Raw genomic sequence first — 24,253 nt, 5'->3', positions numbered from 1 at the left:
ATGTGGGGGGTGGGGGGGGGGGAAGGGGGAAACTACCTTTCAGGGTCCCTACCTGGTCGGAGAGGCAGCTTTTCTCCGGGCTGCAACTTCGACCCGTCCTCGCGGCCTACCAGCGGGCCTGGAGCGGCGTTTCCTGTCGGGCACTGCCCAGAACCACGGCTTCGGCAGCAGCACAGCGCTGGAGCGCTATCGTGGAGCGGGCGATGCCTTGCCTGGGTCGCCGCGCTGGAGCTCCGGTGAGCTGAAGACCGCCGGGAACAACATCGCGGAGCTGCAGGTTTGAGGAGCGGCCAGCTGCGGGCGGCGGCGCCGAACTGTACACCGGGAGCCTGGGATCTCGCGACGAGATCGCCAGTTGTGGAGCTCCAACCAGCGCGGCCTTGTTGGCTTCGGAAGCCGCGGCCTCCAGTACGGAAGCGGCCGTTCCAGGGTTCCCAGGCCGCTGCGAGGATTCTCCCGACGCCGGAGCAACATCACCCGGCGAGAACGGCCAGGAACATCGGGCCTCCGTAGAGGCAACTGTGGAGGCCTCAATGGGCCCGACTATGGGTGAACTGGGGTTGGGGACTGGACATTATGCCTTCCCTCATGGTGGGAGCCATTGTGGGGGGATGTTCTTTATGTTTAAAACTCTTATTAATGTCATGTCTGTATTCCTTCTTCATGTGCTGCATTGGCAAGAAGCATTTCACTACACCTAGGTGTATGTGACTAATAAATAACCTTTGAACCTTTGAACCTTTGAAGAGAACCCGCCTCCACCGCCCTCTGAGGCAGAGAATTCCACAGACTCACCACTCTCAGTGAGAAAAAGTTTCCTTTTTTAATCTCTTTTAACCTCTAAGGAGGAAGATTTTGCAAAGCCAGCCGAATTCAGCACCTGCGGTGACGCCAGACGGTCCCTCCTGTTTTATTCTTATTCTGCTCTAACATGGCATTCACGCAGCTAAACAGTTTGCTCGACTATTTCAGGGGGAATTAAGAGTCCGTCATGTTGCGTGGTCTGGAGCCATGTTTGGACCATACAAGAACGACATCAATAATAGTGGTGGCTTTCCTGACATTTTAAATATTCCAGCTTATAAAATGAATTGAACCAGAACTCCACAAAAGCAGTGAACCCATCCCGGGTTGGTTTCAAGATTGCTGATTTGTTAACCACTGTGCTGCCATTCATTTATCAATAGCAGCTCCAAGCCCACACCCCCTATCAAGAGATGAAAACAGACGGGGATGCCACCACTACCCGTTTCCTTGCAAATTACCCAACAACGGCACTTGGAAGCATATCACGCATTGTTCCTTCACTGCAGCCTGCTCAATCAGAATCAGAATGCCGTTTATTGGCATTTAAACAAAGGTTCAAACGAAGTTACGTTCCTGCAGTCAAACACCAAAAAAAACAAAACACACAATTAATACAATTCCTCACAAACATCCATCACAGTGAATCCCCAAACACTTCCTCACTGTGATGGAAGGCAAAAGTCTTCCCTGGTCTCTGTTCTTATTTCTTCTCCCACAGTCAAGCAGCCAAACTGCTGCATCGAGCTGGTCGAGGCTCTTGATGTTAGAAGTTAGAGTCCCCGGCTGACAATGGTAAGTCCCGCGGCCGTTTAAGCCGCTCCGGGCGATGTAAGGCTCCGCTCCGGGACGATTTAAACCCCTCGATTCGGGCGGGAGAAGTTGCCGTCGCGGGAGCTCCGAAAAGCGGTCTCCCACCAGGGACCCGCGAGCTCCCGATGTTACCGTCCACAGGCCTGCAGCCGAAGCCTCCGAAGTCGGGTCGCAGCCGCGCGCCACCACAACGCTCCGCCCTCCGAAGTCGGCCAGCTCCGCGATGGCGAGTTTGCAGGCTCAGCGACTGGAGCCCCCAGGTCGATTCTGGTTGGAGGCCGCTCCACAATGCTAGGCCTCAACGACAACGGAGACTCGACAAGAAAAAGTCGGGTCCCCGTACAGGGAAGAGATTAAAAAGTTTCCCCCACCCCCCACATATACACAGCTAAAAATAATATAAAAACTAAAACCAGGACATCCACTTAACAGGACAAAAGAAATAAAAAAGACAGATGGACTGCAGAGGCCGCTGCCACGAGGCGCCGCCATCTTGTCCAACAACCTAATTCCCTACTTTGTGTATCTCTTTGGATAAAGAGAAAGAGGTTAGATATTAAAGATGGAGTTCAAATTAAGAATATACTACAAAAAATTGAAATACTGGCTTTAGCACCTTTACAAGGTAAGTCACATTTCATATACTGGGGATTGCACCCCCATCTGTGACAAGAATGGCAGAGAATGGAGAGTACACATTATTAGTGAAGGCGAGGACCTGACTGACTGGACTGACAGCTTCAAAAATAAGCAGACTGTGCAGTAACAAGTTTGAAAATGTAGTTATAAATGACTCACATTGGGCTAGTCATGGGAGGCAAGGTTGAAAGATAGAACAGGAAAAAAGATCATGTACAAGAATATACAGTAAATGCCTCAATTTGGAGATTTTATTAGGGTTAGACATTGGAAGCGAGGTTGAAAAATAGAACAATGTCGAGCGATACAAGAAAAAGATCACAACTGGTTTTGTTTATGATTGAGAGGAATAAAGAGAGCCCTGTGATGGCTTGGCCAAATTTTAGAAGGATCAGAATCTTCTCTTAAGTTAATGCATTACTTATTCTTGGGTTTATAAGTTTACAAGCTTTTTCATAATATCACATTGCACAGATGCACATCAATATACCCTGTCACTCAGAAAAAACAGGACCCATTGGACAATTCTACTTCATGGAAAAGTTTATGAATTTGAAACATTTGCATTTTAAAAAAAGTTTGATCTGGTTACCTGGCCAATTTCTGAAAAACCAAAAAATGGAGATTATAGAAAGTGTAATTTATGGCTGATACATTACGTTGGGTAATGTCCTATTGTCATATGATGTTAGATTAGATTTAGATTAGATATAATTTATTGCCACACAGCCAGGCTGGTGGAAATTTGGGTTGTCTGCAGCGATGTTGAAGTTCTATCCACAGTTCAGATTATTTCTTTATATATAACAGGTAGTTTCAGTTTGGTCAGGTGATCATTAACAAGCTTAGAATCACCCGATCAGCTGCAGCAACGTTGCACTACTGGATAAACCAAGATTCTCTTAATAACATGTTTTATAATATGTGTGAAATTAATCTGTGTGAAATTGTTCCTTTTCAAAATTATTGTCAATGGAATTTTTAATAAAATCATATTGCTCAAAATGTATTTTGCACGTGTGTGAGAAAATGCAAAGTGCAGATAAATGCAACCGAGAAAATAAGTCTTCTGAAAATTATCTATAGTTTTATTTCAGATATGCGTTTTACATCACTTAAGGTGCCACCCACATATAATTCGATGAGATAGTTTAAAGTAGCAGCAAGCTTCACAATCCATATACCAAATATTTGACAATTGTTAATCAAAGCCGCCACAGCCAGACATAAAAAACATTTTTTTTCCCACGAGTAGTAGCTCTACTCAATAACCAAACGTCTGCAGCCTCCTTTTGCTCTGGTATTTTATTTCATTCACATGTTTAAACTGTAATGTTTTATTATTAATGTTTAATGTTTTATGTGTCATTCTTAATTGTTACTTTCGTGATGTTACTTGCGAGCGGAGCACCGAGGCAAACTCCTTGTATGTGTACATACTTGGCCAATAAACTTATTTATTCATTCATTCAAAAGCTTGAGGTTACATTTGTCGAATAACTCCATAGAACACATAACCTCACGGCTCCCACAATTTGCAGAACCTTTGCACAAAAAGTCATTTGAAATAATTTGCCAAGAACAGGATTTTGGTACGCAATAGCACAAACATTCACCTGTCTCCAGTTTTTCCAGAAACCACCGACATGCTAACACATTTAAAAAATGCCACAACTACAAACGAGCTTCCCATTCCTCAGTTTAGAAATTACTTTAGAGATAAAGGGAGGAAACAGCCCACCGGATCTACGCCGATCAGCGATCACCCACATACTAACACTATCCTACACACTAGGGACATATGGCAAAAAACAGCAAAAAGGCATGGAGCCTCATCCGAAAAATCAACAATGACCCATCAACACCAACACATCAACAGTATACCACCACGGCCAACCAAGTTGCGTATCAGTTGCTGCTCAACGGGAAATCCACCACCAAACAGCCAAGACCAAAGGCAGACCGACTTCAGCACTCCCAAAACACCGGACTGACTGAGCCGTTCTCCCTTGAAGAGCTTAATATCAGCATCAAAGCCCTCAAGACTGGCAAAGCCATCGGCCTGGACAATATTTTCACAGAGGAGATCAAGCAGTTTGGACCTCTGACACGGAAGTGGGTCCTTGAACTGATGAACAACTGCATGCTGACAAGAAACATCCCAAAGATCTGGAGGAAAACCAAAATCATCGCTCTTCTGAAACCCGGTAAAGATCCAGCATGTGCAAAGAGCTTCCGCCCAATCTCCCTGCTATGCCACCCGTACAAGCTGTTTGAGCGCCCGATCCTCAACAGGCTTGCCCCAGTCGCTGAACCAGCCATCATCCCTCAACAAGCTGGATTCCGACTTGGCAAATCCACAACAAGTCAACTTCTGAATCTCACACAGCACATTGAAGACGGGTTCCAGAAAGGACTGGTGACATGAGCCGTCTTTGTTGATCTGTCTGCCGCGTATGACACTGTGAACCACCACCTCCTCCTAAAAAAGATCTTGGAGAATACCAAAGACCTGGCACTCACGGACCTCATCGGAGCTCTCCTGAAAGATAGGCGCTTCTATGTTGTCCTTAACAACAAGCAAAGTCGCTGGCGACGACAACGGAATGGCTTGCCTCAAGGTAGTGTGCTGGCTCCACTACTATATAACATCTACACCAATGACCAGCCAATGGACCAGAACACTGAGCGGTTCATCTACGCCGACGACCTCTGTGTAACATCCCAAGAGAGTACGTTTGAAGCTGTAGAAGCGAATCTCACCTCAGCCCTAGATGAGCTACACCTCTACCACGAGCGCAACCACCTACACGCAAACCCTGCGAAGACCCAAGCCTGCTCGTTCCATCTCAGGAACCGGGAAGCAAACAGACCCCTTAACATCACATGGTCTGGAACACCTCTTGAGCACTGCACCAACCCTGCCTACCTCGGTGTAACGCTGGATCGCACTCTCTCCTATAAGGAACACGTCAAAAACACCAAATTGAAAGTTAACTCCCGAAATAACATCCTCCGGAAGCTGACCAACTCCAATTGGGGAGCCACAGCACACACATTAAGATCTACTGCTCTGGCCCTGTGCTACTCCTCTGCGGAGTATGCGTGTCCTGTTTGGGAGAGATCATCCCATGCCAAGAAACTAGATCCAGCGTTGAATAACACCTGCCGCTCAATCACTGGCTGCTTGAAGCCCACCAACATAAACAACCTGCACCTCCTCGCTGGCATTGCCCCTGCTGATGTGAGACGGGAAGTCGCCAGCGAGTAGAGATGACCAAGGCCACCAGTGATGAACGCCACCTCCTCTATGGACGTGTACCCCCGGCCCAACGGCTGAAGTCCAGGCGAAGCTTTCTCAGCCATGTCCAGCCCCTAATAGCATCACGGGAAGAAACCAGACTCCAACTATGGACAAAAAGGCTTGAGGACGACCCCCCTCCTACTGACATGGGTATCCCTCCTTCTGAAGCCCTCCCTCCGGGCTCAGAAGCACCATGGGTCCAGTGGAAGACGCTCAACCGCCTGAGAACAGGAACAGGGCGATCAAAAGCTGCTATGGCCAGATGGGGCTATGAAACTGGCCAAACCACCTGTGAATGTGGAGAAGAGGACCATACAATGCAACACTGCCTTGTCTGCCCCCTACTACCCAACCAGTGCAGCCCAAAGGATCTTGCAGTGTTCAATAAAAACGCAAAGGACTGTGTAAAGGAATGGGAAACTGTCATATAACCAACCAGCTTCAAAGACACGAAAAGAAGAAGACTAGGGACAATTTATAAATTTTGTCATAAATTCCACCACCAAGGTTCTAGAAATCATTCCCTTAAGATGCCCAATAATGTAAGTGACTGTCTCAAAACCTACAAGTTGAATTCATGGTACATGACCATCCTTTTTGAATACCTGACCTTGAGAAGTTATGCAGTTGTCACCATTCTATGATTAAATGCAAATTTCTGCACACCTCATGATTGCTACACTGGTGACAAAGTGAGAGTCCACTTCATAATCTCTCACATTCATGCTGGACGCATCACATTTCATGCAGCGCTCCCTATTAATCATTTATCTTTAATGGGGCCTTAAGACAATGACCCTTGTAGTAGTAAAAGTGCAGTGTTCCCCTTTCCCCAGACTCTCAGTCTGAAGAAGGGACTCAACACGAAACGTCACCTATTCCTTTTCTCCGGAGATGCTGCCTGACCCGCTGAGTGACTCCAGCCTTTCGTGTCTGTCCAAGATGCATGTGGGGTTGGTTTTTGCCCTACTGCTGCGACATTCTTTTTTGATCCTTGTCATTTGTGCTTCATGTTTTAGCTAGGCTCCCCTCCTGATCCTGAATGCTATACTCCGCCACTGCAAGTTAATATATCTGCGTGGGTGTCTGTGGGATCAGGGGTAAGAAAGAAAGAAAGAAAGACTGTCTACTAGTTTCTGGTCTCGCCTACATCATCTTGGGAGATCTCTATACAAAAAGAAGAGGAACACATGTTAGCATGGTGCTCATGTGAGACAGTTATTGACAGTGTTCCAACACAAACATACTATATACCACAAAATAAAAATGTTGCAGATGCTGGAAATGTTAAATAAAAACTGCAAAAGCTATTGGGCAGTTTCTGCAGCCAGGGAGAGAGAATTTATATTTCAGGTTAATGATCTTTCATCAACACTGGGAATATTTCGATAATAATTAAATTATAAAATTCAGAGAAAGGGGAGGAGAGGAAAGAACTCAGTGGAAGGTGCAATACCTGTGGAAGACAGAAGAGATTAAAAATGATAAAAAGGAATATGCAAGGTCAAAGAAGCTGATTGACATGGAGTAGGTGTAAATGTAATATAATTATCTAAAAATATACGAGTAATGTAGAATGCAGATAGTCCTTCATAAAATTGCCAAAAATACTGACTGTGTACCTTAATTTTTTTTCCACAATGAAGAATGTAATGTGTCTAGTTAGAAGATGAGGTGTTATTCAATGAGCATACATTGACCTTGGGTGGAATGGTGTAGAAAGCCAACAATAGATAGGTTAGAATGGGAGAAACACATTAAATTAAAGTTCCAAATGACTGAACCCTCAGATATTGGTTGCAGACTCGGTGGAAGTGTTTGTTCCTCCCAGTGTAGAGGAAACCAGCCAAATTGTAAGCAGTGAAATGGAGACACAAAGATCCACAGATGCTGGAATCTTGAGTTACTCAGTGGGTCAGGCAGCATCTGGGGAAGGAAATCGACAGGCATTTTTTTCTGGTCAGGACCCTCCTTCAGACTGCGTGTGAGCGGTGAATGCAGGACACTAACTTGAAAGAAGCACATCTAGTTTGTGGATTAACATAGAAAGAGACTGTGGATGTCCTGGAGAAAAGGAAAGAAGAGGAGAGGAACCAGGTGAGCATCTGCTACAGATGGTGAGATAGGCAGATTTTAAAGGAAAGGTGCAGGGCAAGTTTTTTTTTACACAGAGGATGGTGAGTGCTGCTGAGGGAGGCGGTGGAGGCAGATACGATAGTGGCATTGAAGAGGCTTTTGGATAGGCACATGAATATGCAGGGAATGGAAGGATATGGATTATGTGCAGGCAGATAAGAGTCGGTCTTGGCATCGTGTTCGGCACCGATATTGTGGGCAGAAAGGTCAGTTCCCGTGCTGTGTTGTTCCATGTATAGAAAGGTACTCTGGGCAGAACATGTATTTCCTGTGTTTCCCATCCATCTCTTTCACTGATGGCCTGCTTCTCTGTTCATCTTTGATCGAGAATCTACTGAAACGTGCTTACAGTGCCATTTGGATTCGATGAAAGTGAGAGAATTTGAGGGTGAAAGTGACAGAAGTCAAAAGAGAAGTTGTTGAGGGTTTTACAGCGTCATTTCATTTTACTCAGTAAATGTCTCCGATTCAGATTTATTCCACGTGGATTTCAACTTGAAATCCATCTCCACGTAGCTTGAATTTACCACTGATTACGGATATCTTCAAAATATTTAGCACTTCTTGAATCATTATGTGTTCCACCTTTTCCAATCCAGCCTTAATCTTATGCACCAGTATTTGCACATTCTTGATAGCTCTTTCCAGCTGCAGCAACTCACTCTTTGTCAAAGTTGTCTTGAGTACATTCTTCATCTAAATCACCTTTTTGGTTTGGAAGAACACAAGTAAGTAAGTTTATTGGCCAAGTATTCACATACAAGGAATTTGCCTTGGTGCTCCGCCCATAAGTAACAACTTGACATACAGTGACAGTTACGAATGACTCAGAAAACAATAAACATTAATATTAATAAGTATTAATGATAAAACACCATTGATCAAGCATGTGAACCAATAAAATACCAGATCAAAGGGAGGCTACAGATTTTTGGTTATTGAGTAGAGCAACTACTCATGGATAAAAACTGTTTTTATATCTGGCTGTGGCAGCTTTGACAATCCGGAGTCGCCTTCCAGAGGGAAGTGATCCAAAGAGTTTGTGGCCAGGGTGAGAGGGGTCAGAGATGATCTTGCCCGCTCGCTTCCTGGCCCTTGCAGTGTACAGTTCATCAATGGAGGGAAGGTTGCAGCCAATAAACTTCTCTGCTGATCGGATGATTCGCTGCAGCCTCCAGGTGTCGTGCTTGGTGGCTGAGCCAAACCAGACCATGATGGAGAAGGTGAGAACAGACTCTACGATGGCCGTGTAGAATTGGACCATCATTGCCTGTGGCAGGTTGTGCTTCCTCAGCTGCCGCAGGAAGTACATCCTCTGTTGTGCCTTTTTCACTGTGGAGTCGATGGTAGCCCCCCCACTTAAGGTCCTTGGAGATGATGGTTCCTAGGAACTTAAAAGACTCCACAGATGTGACTGTGGTGTTGTTGATGGTGAGTGGGGTGAGGGGAGGGGGAGCTCTCCTAAAGTCTACAATCAATTCCACTGTCTTAAGAGCATTGAGCTCTAGGTTGTTGCAACGGCACCAGGACACCAGCTGTGACACTTCCTGTCTGTTGGCAGATTCCTCCCCATCCTGGATCAGTCAAATCAGGGTTGTGTCGTCCACAAACTTGAGAAGCTTGACAGAGGTGTCTGTGGAGGTGCAGTCGTTGGTATAGAGGGAGTAGAGGAGAGAGTACACGGCCTTGCGGTGCTCCTATGCTGAGCATTTGTGGGTTCGAGATGTGCTTTCCCAGCCTCACATGCTGCTTCCTGTCCGTCAGGAAGTTGGTGATCCACTGACAGAGGGGTTCAGGCACAATCAACTCGTTGAATGCAGAGCTAAAATCAACAAACAGGATCCTAGCATAGGTCCCCTGGCGGTCTAGGTGCTGTAGGATGAAGTGCAGGCCCAACGTGAGGTTATCCACTCAAAAACAGGAAGGCAGACTACCATCTGAATGGTGTCAAGTTGGGAAAAGGGGAAGTACAACGGGATCTGGAGGTCCTTGTTCATTAGTCACTGAAAGTAAGCATGCAGGTACAGCAGGCAGTTGGCCTTCATAACAATAGGAGTTGAGTATAGGTGCAAAGAGGTCCTTCTGCAGTTGTACAGGGCCCTAGTGAGACCACACCTGGAGTATTGTGTGCAGTTTAGGTCTCCAAATTTGAGGAAGGACATTCTTGCTATCGAGGGAGTGCAGCGTAGGTTCACAAGGTTAATTCCCGGGATGGCGGGACTGTCATATGTTGATAGAATGGAGCGGCTGGGCTTGTATACTCTGGAATACAGAAGGATGAAAGGGTATCTTATTGAAACATATAAGATTATTAAGGGTTTGGACATGCTACAAGCAGGAAACATGTTCCCGATGTTGGGGGAATCCAGGACCAGGGGCCACAGTTTAAGAATTTGGGGTAGGCCATTTAGAACGGCGATGAGGAAAAACTTTTTCACCCAGAGAGTTGTGAATCTGTGGAATTCTCTGCTTCAGAAGGCAGTGGAGGCCAATTCCCTGGATGCTTTCAAGAGAGAGTCAGACAGAGTTAAAGATAGCGGAGTCAGGGGATATGGGGCGAAGGCAGGAACGGGGTACTGATTGTGGATGATCAGCCATGATCATATTGAATGGTGGTGCTGGCTCGAAGGGCCGAATAGCCCAGTCCTGCACCTAATGTCTATTGTCTAAGCTTCAACAGCAGTTGGACATTCCAGATTGAGAAAAGTCCTGCTTGTGGATTCTAGGGAGAAGGTTGAAGCAGCGTGTGCATGGATCATTTCTTCACTTCACTTTCCTGTGACCCGATCTCTCTTACCAAGCCATATTCTGAAGAAGGGTCCTGACCTGAAATGCCGCCTATCCATTCCCTCTACAAATGGTACCTGGCCCACCGACTTTCTCCAGGACTTTGTGTTTTGTTCAAGATTCCATCATTTGTACTTCCTTGTATCTCCAAGCCAGATTCTTGTCATGTTTTCACTAAAACTTCCAACCTTCCCCACTATGACTTCAACTGATTTGCTCACAGCAGAGGTCTTAGCTTCAACCATTTCAATAAGTTTCAAGCCCTGCAGCCACATCACCGGCCAAAAGCTTCACCTTCTTTTCAGAATTTCCAATCCATCTGTGTCCCTATCACTGGCCTCCTGCCCTATCTTCCTTGCTAACGTCTGATGCAACATCCATGCATTTCCACTTCCCAGCCAAGTTTCACTGTCCTTCTGATCAATCTTATTGATTGTACGCCTCCTTGTCACCCTCCCTTAAGCTAACAATGAACCATTCTACATTTCCTTATCATCGTCTGCTTTGATTTGTCATTTTCACCTTACCCTTCCATATCTCTAGACTCCCTCTCCCCTGACTCGCAGTCTGAAGAAGGGTATTGACATGAAACATCACCCATTCCTTTTCCCCAGAGCTGCTGCCTGTCCCGCTGAGTTACTCCAGCATTTTGTGTCTATCTTCGGTGTAAACCAGCATTCCTACAGAGTTCCACTTTTCCAATGACGGCAGCATCCCATTCACTGAGGACCATGTCATTAAACTTGCTGCAATGTTGTCTTTGTTGTTTCCTAAACTAACCATGTCCTTGCAGAGATTAAAAGCCAATTCTCTTATGGCGGAGTAGACTTGATGGGCTGAATGGCCCAATTCTGCTGCTATCACATGACCTCTTCTTCTTGCGAATAAAACATAAATAAACCAAAGGAATAGTTAGATCTCAAGCCGGGTGGGTGTTGAGCAGCCAGCTTGTTGGCTCTGTTGGCGTCAATATCTGCCAGGCCCTGACACAGCTCCATTTGGTGGGTGGTAGAGCAGGCACCCAGAGATGACATGGTTGGCTGCCTGTTGTTCTGCTCCACATTCACAGGCTGGGCTCTGGCGGAGGGAGCCCCCATCTTCACACGCTGGCATTGAAACGCCCAACTCCAGTACCAAGTCTGTTGAGCTTCACCCATGCTCCTCTGGAGAGGTCAGACCCTGGACAGCTTTTATCTGGTGAAGAGATGTAGCTGTGTAATGGAGATGAGGTTGCCTTCCACTCCTGTGACCACTTGGTGGCTATCCAGTGTACTTTTGTCTCAGTTGGCTGGATGGATGCTAGGAGTTGTTTTCCATGTGGAGCAAAGGGGTGACGGGACTTCAGTCAAGTTCAAGTTCAAGTGAGTTTATTGTCATGTGTCCCTGTATAGGACAATGAAATTCTTGCTTTGCTTAAGCACACAGAAAATAGTAGGCATTTACTACAGTCGGGGTGGCCTCTGCTCTCTGCTGATACCCTGATGGAGGAGGTGATCTGGGTCCATGGCACGACGAGATAGTGCCAGAGTTGCTGCTTGCCTTCGGATCCCTGCAGGCGGAATACCTGCAAGTATAGGGAGCTGCTCGACTGGAGTAGGTTGAAGGCACCCAGTGATGGTTCGCAAGGTGCCATTCAGGCTCGTGTCTACCAGGCTAGTATGTCTGCTTCTACTCCATACGGGTGCGCAGTACTCAGCTGGAGCATACACAAGAGCTAAGGCAGAGGTGCGAAGAGTTGATGGACTGGCTCCCCAACTTGTTCCCGCCAGGTGTCGGATGAGGCCGCTACGTGCCATGACCTTGTCGCGGCGACCAGCCAGGTGATGACAAAATGTAAGCGACCTGTCCAGCCGAGGTAAGTGGGTGTTTGTTGGAAGTCCAAGCGCCTATTCTTAATGAAGATAGCTAGCTCTCGCTTAGCTTCCTTGTTGTTTAGATGGAATGCTGTTGACCTCTTCATACCGCACTTTGGGGATACAATCCCATCGATTAAAACAATCATTTCTCTGTCAATCACTGACATCATTTCCTTTGCAGATCTCTCTTCCATTGCCTCCAGCCTCAGTTTCGCCATCTTGCATAACTCACTTATCTCATCTCTGTGATCCAAAGCTAACCCTTAATTTTCAAATTCCATTGTTAACCTTTGCTGTTAATTGTGCTTTGGTTCTGTGGCATCACAGTTATGGCCCTGTGTGCTACATCAATATTTTTCCATAGGGAATGCCAAAAGATCAGTTCTTTCGTAAGTCATGACCCTTTAAAATATCTATTCAGGTATACAGGCCAAAGAAACTAAACGTAAAATAATCAAAACACTTCTTATAGTCATAGAGTCAAAAGCTCCTCCCTTCAGCTGTCATAGAGTCATGCAGTGCAGAACCAAGCCCGTCGGCCCAACTCGTCCATGCTGATCAAGATGCCCCAACTAAGCTGGTCCCATTTGCCAGTGTTTGACACATATCCCCCTTATTGTTTCCATGTACCTGTCCAGGGCAGTTGTTAGAGTAGCATGCTCAACTTATTTTAATAAGCTATGTGACATAGTTATGAGTTTAAACATGTTAATTTACTACAAACCCATTTTGTTCTCACTGAATACACTCACTATCCCCCAAAAATGGTGAACAATGATGAGTAACCAAGAAACAATATTTCAATCTCCCATCTTGACCTCGTCAGCCTATAAGTACAAAGATCCATTTGTAATGACTATGACTTGATTTATTCCTGGTTCGGTTCATGGATTTTTGCTACCTTTTTTGTAATAAAGTGTTCACAATATTATGTATTTTCCATACTTTTAAAAGTCATCTTATTAAAATGCATTATCATCTACCAGGTATCACATCATTCAACTGGCCAACATATCCCACTACTAAAGGAATTGGAGTGTACTAATGTGATTTAGAAAGTCAAGTACAACCTTCTTAAAGAAAAATGAATGAAAGATTAAATTATGAACCAATGACAGTTATTGCTGCCCAAGAATTTTATCTACTGGAAAAAATGATTTTCCAAGTAGGACTTCACATGTGTTTTTGTCCAATTATAAGGGAAAAGAACAAAAATACCTCATTAAAAAAACGTAATTCAAGAGAACAATGATGTATGTGACATATGATGTAGGACATATATCATAAGTGTTTGACAGCGCTGGGTTTGTACTCGCTGGAGTTTAGAAGAAGGAGTGGGGGACCAAATACTGAAAGGCTTGGATAGAGTGGATGAGGAGAGGATGTTTCCACTGGTGGGAGAGTCAAGGACTAGAGGTCATAGCCTCAGAATTAAAGGACGTTCCTTTAGGAAGGAGATGTGAAGGAATTTCTTTAGTCGCGGTGGTGAACCTGTCGAATTCTATGGCTGTGGAGGCCAATGGATATTTTTAAGGCAGAGATAGATAAATTCTTGATTAGTACAGGTGACCACCAGGGGCGGTGCACGATTGGCAGCCCCGCCAACAGTCTGTGTTTTTTTGTCTTTTTTAATTTTTAGTGTGTTAATAGTTTGTGTAAATGGTCTCCGGTTTGTTTTATGTGGGGTAGGGGGAGCGGTCGGGGGAAACTTTTTTTTCTGTTTCTTCCCTTGCCGGAGATGCGATTAATTTTCGGATCGCATTTCCGGTCGCTCTGCGGCCTACCATCGATGGAGCTGGAGGCTTCCTCGGACTGACCTTGGGGCCCCACCGCGGGGTCTGGACTCAACATCGGAGTCGATCCCTTGCCTGGGATCGCTCCAACCGCGGCCTGCGGACTTTACATCGGGAGCTCGTCGTCTCGGGAGAGGCCGTGGATGTCGGGAGCTCCAACGTCGGGGAAGGTCCGACCAGCCCCGACGCAGGGTTCGATCGTCTGGCACGGGGGAGCTGACATCCCTCCTAATGCAGGAGCAGATCGCCCCGACGCGAAGGGCCCGACCGCCAACTACGGGAGTCAAGATCATCCCGTCAAGGGAGGGCTCGAGGCCCCCGACCGCGGGAGAGCAAAGGGAAGAGATTGAACTTTTTTTCGCGTTCCATCACAGTGAGGAATGTGGAGGAGTCACTGTGGTGGATGTTTATGTTAAAATGTGTTTTGTGTGTTCCGTTGCTTTTTATTTGTATGACTGACTTGGCAAATTAAATTCCTCTTATGTTGCAAAACATAGTTGGCTAATAAAGTATTATTGTGATTGTGATTGGGTGAATGTGTGAGGGGTTATGGGGAGAATGCAGGAGAATGCTGTTAGGAGGGAGAGATAGATCAGCCATGATTGAATGGCAGAGTAGACTTGATGGGCCGAATGGCCTAATTCTGCTCCTATCACTTATGACATTAAAAGTGGGACTCAGATAAATAAAACTTGATACACTTATAGTGCCCTCCATAATGTTCCTAAGACCCTCATTTATTTAGTTGCCTCTGCACTCCACAATTTGAGATTTGTAATAGAAAAAAATCACATGTGGTTAAAGTGTGATTAAAATGTGGTTTTAATCATGTGGTTAAAATCTTTATTATCAGATTTTAATAAAGGCCATTTTTATGGAAGTATAGGATTTTGGTGTGTGTGCTTTATCATCATTCCTTACAATGCTACGTACGACAGTGATCACAATTTCCACTGAAGTGTGGATGGCCGTTGGCTCGCTAGGAGCTCATCCGCCCTTTGACCTGTCTTGTTTTTGGTCCTGCTGAGGGTCCACAGCCCCCTCCTCACCTGGCAAACCAGGTGGGCAGGACGGTTTAGTCGCCGACTATCCGACCGTGGAGCAGTTGGCATGGGATCACATGGTACCCGTGGCGGGGGGAACTCCCCCCGACCTGAACCTGGACAGAGATGTGTGGTGCATCCGTCACCGTTCCCGTCGGAAACCAGCACCACTGTGTCGCTAATGTTTTCAACGATGATGAATGAATGATTTTTTTTAGAGATTTTGGTTTCACCATGTGAAAATTACAGCTGTGTTTATTTATACATAGTTCCTCCCCCTCATTTCAGGGCACCATAATGTTTGGGACACATGGCTTCACAGGCGTTTGTAATTGCTCAGGTGTGTTTAATTGCCTCCTTAATGCAGGTATAAGAAAGCTCTCAGCACCTAGTCTTTCCTCCAGTCTTTCCATCACCTTTGGAAACTTTTATTGCTGTTTATCAACATGAGGACCAAAGTTGTGCCAATCAAAGTCAAAGAAGCCATTATGAGACTGAGAAACAAGAATAAAACTGTTAGAGGCATCAGCCAAACCTTAGGCCTACCAAAATCAACTGTTTGGAACATCATTAAGAAGAAAGAGAGCACTGGTGAGTTTCTTAATCGCAAAGGGACTGGCAGGCCAAGGAAGACCTCCATAGCTGAAGACAGAATAATTCTCTCTATAATAAAGAAAAATCCCGAAACACCTGTCCGGCAGATCAGAAACACTCTTCAGAAGTCAGGTGTGGATTTGTCAATGACCACTGTCCGCAGAAGACTTCATGAACAGAAATACAGAGGCTACACTGCAAGATGCAAACCACTGGTTAGCCGCAAAAATTGGATGGCCGGGTTACAATTTGCAAAGAAGTACTTAAAAGAGCAACCACAGTTTTGGAAAAAGGTTTTGTGGACAGATGAGACGAAGATTAACTTATATCAGAGTGATGGCAAGAATTAAGTATGGAGGAGAGAAAGAACTGCCCAAGATCCAAAGCACACCACCTCATCTGTGAAACACGGTGGTGGGGGTGTTATGGCCTGGGCAAGTATGGCTGCTGAAGGTACTGACTCACTTATCTTCATTGATGATATGACTGCTGATGGTAGTAGAATAATGAATTCTGAAGTGTATAGACACATCCAATTAGCTCAAGTTCAAACAAATGCCTCAAAACCTATTCGCCGACGGTTCATTCTGCAGCAAGACAATGATCCCAGGTCTGAAAAAGGGTTTCGACCCGAAACGTTGCCTATTTCCTTTGCTCCATAGATGCTGCCTCACCCGCTGAGTTTCTCCAGCATCTTTGTCTACCTTCAATTTTCCAGCATCTGTAGTTCCTTCTTAAACAATGATCCCAAACATACTGCTAAAGCAACAAAGGAGTTTTTCAAAGCTAAAAATTGTCAATTCTTGAGTGGCCAAGTCAATCACCCGATTTGAACCCAATTGAGCATGCCTTTTATATGCTGAAGGGAAAACTAGGGGACTAGCCTCCAAAACAAGCATAAGCTGAATATGGCTGCAATACAGGCCTGGCAGAGCATCACCAGAGAAGACACCCAGCAACTGGTGATGTCCATGAATCGCAGACTTCAAGCAGTCATTGCATGCAAAGGATATGCAACAAAATACTAAACATAACTACTTTCATTTACATGACATTGCTGGGTCCTAAACATTATGGTGCCCTGATATGGGAGGGGGGGGGGGGGTGACTAAATATAAACACTGCTGTAATTTCTACATGGTGAAACCAAAATGTATAAAGATTAACCACATGTGATTTTTTCTATTACAAATCTCAAATTGTGGAGTACAGAGGCAAATAAATAAACGATGGGTCTTTGTCCCAAACATTATAGAGGGCACTGTACCTACTGTCAAAACTAACTGACAAATCTGTGTCCTTTATTACCCTCTGCAGTTACATGCCTCTGACATTGAGTACATCTTTATTTTCCATTCTCCCAAAAGAACCTTTAAATGCTTTGGCCTACCTTCTGGATTTTGTTCCCTAAATATCATCAGCTTTTTAACAACACTTTTAGCCTACCTTTCCCTGGAATTCTGTGCCACTGTTCCGGTCAGTTACCATGCTTTGGAATGTATTTATACACTAATTCCTGGATAAATACAAACTATTTTCACTGCTGTGATAACATTTGCCAGTTTCACAATTGGCAATGTAGTGCCTCCAGAAAAAAAAATCGGATCATTTAATTCTTGAAATCGGAGTATTCCTATTCCTCATAAATTACATTTACACACAACTGAACGTTAATTTAAGTGGCGATCACATTTTCAATCGATAATTTCCAAAGAGATGATGGAAGTTTCAAATGTCAAACTCTGGCTGACGGTCGGCAAGACAACAATAGGAAAACTCACGAGTAAATCACTTTATATCGTGACAACAGTGCTCTAAAGAAATACGGTTTCCAAAATAAATGTTATGAAGGCTGTGGTCCTTGGCCCGAAACAAGCGAGCATATAGTAGAAGGAGTGTAAACACAGGCTGTTACAAACCAGAAACAAACACTGGTCTGTGTAGCACGTGAAACGAGCAAGCCAGAAATAGGTTTGTTTTTATATAAAGAACACTATTGTAACGGCAGCAACATCAGTATCCCGGGGGAAACAGCTTTCGTTCCTTACCCATCTTTCCTCTTTGCTTTATAAACATGACCGTAGGTACCACGACCCACTTTGCAACCTTCATATTCAAACAAATCTTCTACTTTCTCTCGCTCCGCCGCCAGTTTCGTTTTAAAATCGTAATCCATGGTTGTCACTCCATCGATGCTTAAACGATTCACGCCTTCGGGAAGAGGGGTTCCCCGCAGAGAAGGGGGAGGGGGAGGGGGGGAGCGGGTGTCAGATATTTTTTAGTTTCCTCATGTCGTGTTTTGGTCTCTTCCAGCAAGTTCACACGGCGACATTTACTGAGCGTTTGTTGTGTTGACGTTCAGCAGCCTACAAATGGCGACCCGCCGGGCACGCCGGGACTTGTAGTCCCCATTCCACCTGCTCGCCATCGCCGACGCTGCGGCCCCGTCAGCACCGGAACTACAACTCCCGTGACGCTGCACCGGGGGACGGCCAGGCACTTCTCGGTACCCCGCTCAACAACAACAAAAAATAGGGACAGTTAGTCCAAGTAGAGCGGGCGAAAGGCGACCGAGTGTGGCCACCCCCACCTCTCTCTCCTTCTCCTGCTCTTAAAACTATTTCACCAGATGCAAAACAATGGAAATAACGATAACCCTGCATAGATCCTCCTGTCATCCAAAATCAAGTTCCCGCTTTCTTGCAACATAGTCCTGGAAGCATTGACTGATCGGGAAACTGCACTTTTCAAAAATATATATATTAAAATATCATTTATTTAACTGTGAATGACTGAAACGTTCGTGGTTTGATTGTGGTTTTGATGGCAGTCGGTGGTCCCGCCGCACGAGCGCCGTGGACGGTTTCTCCCCACCCCCCACCACCACTCTCCGTTGAACGCCGTGGACGGTTTCTTTTCCTCCTGCTCCCCTTTCCGCGAAACAACGTGGACGGTTTCTTCTTCCCCCCCATGAAGAACAGCGTGGACGGTTTCTTCTTCCCCCCATGAAGAACAGCGTGGACGGTTTCTTTTCTTCTACCCCCATCACAATGCTGAGCGCCGTGTGACGGTTTCTATCCCCCCCCCTTCCATACTCTCCGTTCAGCGCTGCGGACGGTTTCTCTTCTCCCCACCCCTTCCCCAACGGGTTTTTTTTTTCGCGGGAGTGGCGCGCGCGGCATTCTTCCGCGAGGCCGACGTCACAGGCGCCCCCATTGTGTCCCGGGGCGTGAGGGGAAGGGAGGGGGGGGCGTGACCGGTCGTCAGGGGCGACGGTGGGCGTGGCCGTCGTCCCCGGCGGTGGTGGGGGAGGGGAGGGGAAGGGAGGGGGCGTGGCGAGGGAAGCTATATAAGGACGGGCTGGCGGACGGAGCGCTGCTATTCACAGCATGGCCGGCGACATTAGCTAGCGGTCGCTCAAAGCAATTCTCTGTCAAAAAAGGGATTGGCCTTAAGTTTAAAAAAAAACCAAGCAAAAGAGAAATAATCACTTAAAATCGAACTCCCCACTCCTGCACCACCAACTCCCCCCCAACCCCCACTGAAACAGAGCAATTGAAACTAACTTATTCTAATTAAGCTTTTTAAAACAAGAGGAGAGAGGAAAAAAAAGAAAAAAAAATATTCCCCCCCAAAAAAAGTTTTTTTTTGTTTCATTTCGTGCGATTTGTTTCACGATGGAAAACGGTGCACACTTTTTCGAAGGGACCGAGAAGCTGCTGGAAGTGTGGTTTTCTCGGCAGGATAAGTGCAAGGAATCGGGAGACCTTCGGACCATTCCAAGGTATTGAATGGGAGAGTAAAGATGGTGGTGGTGGTGAAATTGTTCTGTTGTAAAATATAACGCTGTTCAAGTTTTAATATTTTTAAAACGAAAAAATGAGAATGAATCACGCCGCAATGTTCCTCCATGCTGGAGGCTAGACCCTGTCATTGCTTACTTGCATTGTAACGTTTCACTGCAAGCTGTGGTGTACATCTGTGGTGATTAAAACAAATAATTGTTATTTATCTTTCAAATGCAAAAGCTCCAGGGTGCGTGGAGAAGGTTATTAGGTTAGAGATGGAAGGCCCTCGGTGCAAGGTTAACGTTAAACTATTGCAAAGCGCTCCTGCTTAGGGCGCGGTCTCTCTCTTTCTGCCTTTTAAGGCTTAATATTCAGAGGTGAAGATGGCAGAGGGGAAAAAAAGAACTGGGATTGAATGTTGGAAGTACAGAGAGAGAGGAGACAGTGAGAGCATCAGCCCCGGGACGACAGCAACAGGTCTGGATCCAGACCCGCAGGACTTGCCCTTCCCCGGGTATTCATTTTAAAATAAAATAACCCCCTCCCCGAGTGAAAATGAGTCCCAATTTGCCTTGTTGAGCCATCTTTCTTTTCGAGGTTCTTCACATAAGGCCAGACAGAGTAGGGCCGCGCACGTGTTTAATGTCTAGTGTCGAAAGGCTCTTCCTCTCCCCGGGCTGGCTTCCATTTAATGCAATCTCTTTATTTTATTTTATTTTTAGTTTGTTTTGCTTCCAATTCCCTTTGCAATCACTGAGGAAGGGTCTCGACCCGAAACGTCACCCATTCCTAACCTTCCCTCCAGAGACGTCGCCTGTCCCGCTGACTGTCTCGCATTTTGTGTCAACTCACGACCAGAAACGTCGCCTGTCCATGTTCTCCAGCTGCTGCCCGAGTTGCTGAGTTACTCCAGGATATTGTGCCCAAATACTATAGGATCTTTGATTGTGCCTCTCTCTACCTTTGGTCTCCATTAGAGCCAGTCCGGGTGTAATTTGCTCCCAGGCTTCTTTCAGCTTGGTTTGTAGGTGGGGAGGGGGGTCGAGATACGACATGGCTGTCTCCCGTCAAAGCTGTTCAACCGGCCTCGTTAAATAGGGAAGCTCTGATAAACTCGTTACATTAAACATCCAGCGTCGAAAAAAATAGAAATATCGCCCTTGGAGTTAGCAATATCGATAATTATCACTCCCTCCCTCGCCCTGACTAGACAGATTGCCCGCCATCATCACAGACTTTAAGCATGGCCTCTCGCCGCCCCACGAATGTACACGTACTTTCTCCAGTTAATTGTCTCCCTGCTACAGATTTACCAGGCAATTTGTGTGTGTGTGTGTGTGCCGCCACCCAGGCAATCTGTCTTGTTCCTCGGGCATTTTGTGTGTGTGTGTGTGTGTGTGTTCCCTCACGACCCGGGCATTTTGCGTGCTGCTTGCTCCTCATGTCGGTTCCAGTTTTATGTGGTATTCGGGCAGCTTTGCTCTGGCACTTCATTGGGATGTTTTTTTGGCGGGCTCCTGGCGTGTTTGGAGCCGAGCCGACTGTGACTCCCTCTCCCCCACCCACCCACCCCGTGAGAGACCTTCCATTCTGACCCTCAAACCGAAAGTGGGGCCACCACGTGTGTGTCCGCCGATGCTTCCAGGCGCCGTTTTATTTTTCTTCTTTTTAACACCCGCGTTCGTTCCCCTTTCGCGCATTAATTCTTAGTTGAAAGCAGCATAGGGTGCGAAATCTCGATTTAAAAAACGCCTAAGTATGTTGTTTGTGACACCTTCGATGTGGTTATGTTGCCTTTTTTTTAAATGTACGTTGACATTTCCCATGCACTCGAGGTTTTGGATCCATCTCCCCTGCGCAGCAGCATCTTCCTAGTTGAAAGAGACGCCATTGTTGCGAAGGCAAGTGTACTCCAGCCAGAGAAAGCTATCTGTCGATCAACGCATGCCGCAATGCTCACTCAGCTCTTGCAGTCATTCCATGGACACGGATGGCGCTAGTTTACTCTGTGGTCAATATTCGCCCTACGTACTTCTGTGAAAAGTGGTGAACGCACGAAGGGCACGGATGTTAGGTTTTAAAATGGATGCGGTGTCAACATTTGAATGACACGAAATCACTTCCCGAGTTACTAATTAATATAGAAAAGAGTCGACAATACATTGAAATACGATGAGGTTTCAAACTGCTTATCCAAAGCCCTTCAAAAGTTTGTACCTATTAACCATTTAAAACATCAAATTATCACTACTACATAGGAGGAAGTTCATCATTTGGGCTCCTTGTAGAGCAATCAGGTGCTGTTAAAGATAGAGACAAAGTGCTGGAGTAATTCAATGGGTCAGGCAACATCTCTGGAGAAAATGAATAGCTGATGTTTCTGGTCAGGACCCTTCAGTGTTGCTAAGCTACTTCTGAAGGCTGCTAGTGATTTGAGAAGTATGAACTTGAAGTACGGTGTGCCTACCTCCTGGAAGTAATAATTGTGTAGAGGAACAGCTGCCGGAAAAAGTTCCAGGATTTGCAAATCAAAATTACTTGATTGTCATTGGGGGCAGATAATTATACAGAACATTGGAGTAAAGAGTAAACCATGAACTCTTCTATGGAGTGAGTTGAGATCCCTATATCCAGTTGCCCATATGAGATCTCGGTTTACGCAAAATTGCTGGGGAAACTCAGCGGGTGCAGCAGCATCTATGGAGCGAAGGAAATAGGCGACGTTTCGGGCCGAAACCCTTCTTCAGACTGATGGGGGGTGGGGAAAGAAAGAAGGAAAAAGGCTGCGAGATCTCGGTTTAATGTCTTACCCAAGAGCAAATGTTTCACCTGAACAGAAGCTAATTCAGCAGATCCTGAGATTGATCTTGATGAATGAAGTTCTACACATTGCTTTGATTGTTTAGACCATGTATTTGGTTAGATAGTTCCAGATAAACACATTACTGAGCCAGAAATCTGTTATAATGGATTATTGTTTTGTTTTTTAAACTCGGCAGTTCTGAACCAAGAGGAAAATATAATCATTAATGGATCTTGCTTCTCATTTTGTTTGTGGTATTTGCTGATTTTGGCCTTTGAACATTCCTTCAGAGAGGGCCAGTTCTTAAGCTTGTACCTTTCTGCTCAAGTTGAAGTAAAACAAATTATTTTAATTTGCACACAGCAAATGAGTGTAGAATTGAAACGTGTGCTGCTGGTCCCCTCTCTCACTGAAAACTAGTAGAAATTATGTATGTGTGCCATTGGCTGCCAATTAGCTCTTGCAGGGTCCATGTAATTGCTCCGTTCTAGTAATTGCTAAAGCTAATCAGCTTGTTTTTATCACTCGTTGTATTTTGTGGAGGGTTATGGGCATGCTCAGACATACTGTGCAATTAAAGGATAAGAATGAAAGAGTAGTGGGAAGTCTTTGCATCCATTCACTGCTCTCCTTACAGAAAGGTCTATAAGCTGCTATTCTAGTACTGGGAGATGTTTCATTGTAAATCCTTTTAGACAAGGTGCTAAACCAAAACCATGCCCTCATGTAGACCTTGATCTGGCAACACTATTTCATAGAACAGTACAGCACAGGAACAGGCCTTTGGCCCCACAATGTCTGTGCCAAATATGATGCTAAGTTACACTGATCTAATTTGCCTGTACATGGTCCATATCCATCTGTTTGCGTTCCAGGCCCGCACTGCTCTGTGGGGATAAAACTTGCCCCGCACATCTCTAATAAACTTTCCCCCCCATGCCTTCTAATGTTGGGCATTCTCACCCTGGGAGAATGATTCTGGCTGAATATTTTAAAGAAGAGTAAAGAGTTCCTCTCCTGTCCTGACCAATATTTATCTCTCAATTATATAAATCATTAGAAACATAGAAAATAGGTGCAGGAGTAGGCCATTCGGCCCTTCGAGCCTGCCCCGCCATTCGATATGATCATGGCTGATCATCCAACTCAGTATCCCATCCCTGCCTTCTCTCCATACCCCCTGATCCCTTTAGCCACAAGGGCCACATCTAACACCCTCTTAAATATAGCCAATGAAATGGCATTCTGTGGCAGAGAATTCCAAAGATTCACCACTCTCTGTGTAAAAAATGTTTTTCTCATCTCAGTCCTAAAAGATTTCCCCTTTATCCTTAAACTGTGACCCCTTGTTCTGGACTTCCCCAACATCGGGAACAATCTTCCTGCATCTAGCCTGTCCAACCCCTTAAGAATTTTGTTCAAGAAGGAACTGCAGATGCTGGAAAATCGAAGGTACACAAAAATGCTGGAGAAACTCAGTGGGTGCAGCAGCATCTATGGAGCGAAGGAAATAGGCAACGTTTCGGGCCGAAACCCTTCTTCAGACTGAATTTTGTAAGTTTCTATAAGATCCCCCCTCAATCTTCTAAATTCTAGCGAGTACAAGCCGAGTCTATCCAGTCTTTCTTCATATGAAAGTCCTGACATCCCAGGAATCAGTCTGGTGAACCCTCTCTGTACTCCCTCTATGGCAAGAATGTCCTTCCTCAGATTAGGAGACCAAAACTGTATGCAATACTCCAGGTGTGGTTAAATACATCTGTTTATATGTTAGAAGGATGAGAGGATATCTCATTGAAACATAAGATTGTTAAGGGCTTGGACACGGCAGAGGCAGGAAACATGTTCCCGGTGTTGGGGGAGACCAAAACCAGGTCTCACAGTTTAAGAATA

At 45.6% G+C, this 24,253-nt stretch overlaps 2 protein-coding genes across 10 annotated transcripts in view; one reads left to right on the top strand and one right to left on the bottom strand.

Moving 5' to 3' along the window:
- cdk19 (cyclin dependent kinase 19) overlaps positions 1–18,638 on the bottom strand; it is a 243,388-nt gene extending 224,750 nt beyond the window's left edge. The window contains exon 1 of one of the 3 annotated variants that reach the window (XM_033022000.1): positions 17,818–18,638. In XM_033022000.1, the coding sequence (XP_032877891.1) occupies positions 17,818–17,945 (128 nt within the window). In that variant the 5' untranslated portion in view covers positions 17,946–18,638. The remainder of the gene's footprint in view (positions 1–17,817) is intronic. The other 2 variants (XM_033021999.1, XM_033021998.1) reach the window with 2 other exon arrangements.
- A 447-nt stretch (positions 18,639–19,085) lies between these two features.
- amd1 (adenosylmethionine decarboxylase 1) overlaps positions 19,086–24,253 on the top strand; it is a 63,630-nt gene continuing 58,462 nt past the window's right edge. For 4 of the 7 annotated variants that reach the window (XM_033021994.1, XM_033021992.1, XM_033021990.1 and 1 more), the window contains exon 1: positions 19,133–19,553. In XM_033021994.1, the coding sequence (XP_032877885.1) occupies positions 19,447–19,553 (107 nt within the window). In that variant the 5' untranslated portion in view covers positions 19,133–19,446. Of the gene's footprint in view, positions 19,554–24,253 lie in introns of all 7 variants that reach the window. The other 3 variants (XM_033021993.1, XM_033021991.1, XM_033021996.1) reach the window with 3 other exon arrangements.

This window comes from Amblyraja radiata, chromosome 5 (assembly GCF_010909765.2).
Source record: "Amblyraja radiata isolate CabotCenter1 chromosome 5, sAmbRad1.1.pri, whole genome shotgun sequence".
Lineage (NCBI taxonomy): Eukaryota > Metazoa > Chordata > Chondrichthyes > Rajiformes > Rajidae > Amblyraja > Amblyraja radiata.
This window is presented reverse-complemented; position numbering and strand designations above follow the sequence as displayed.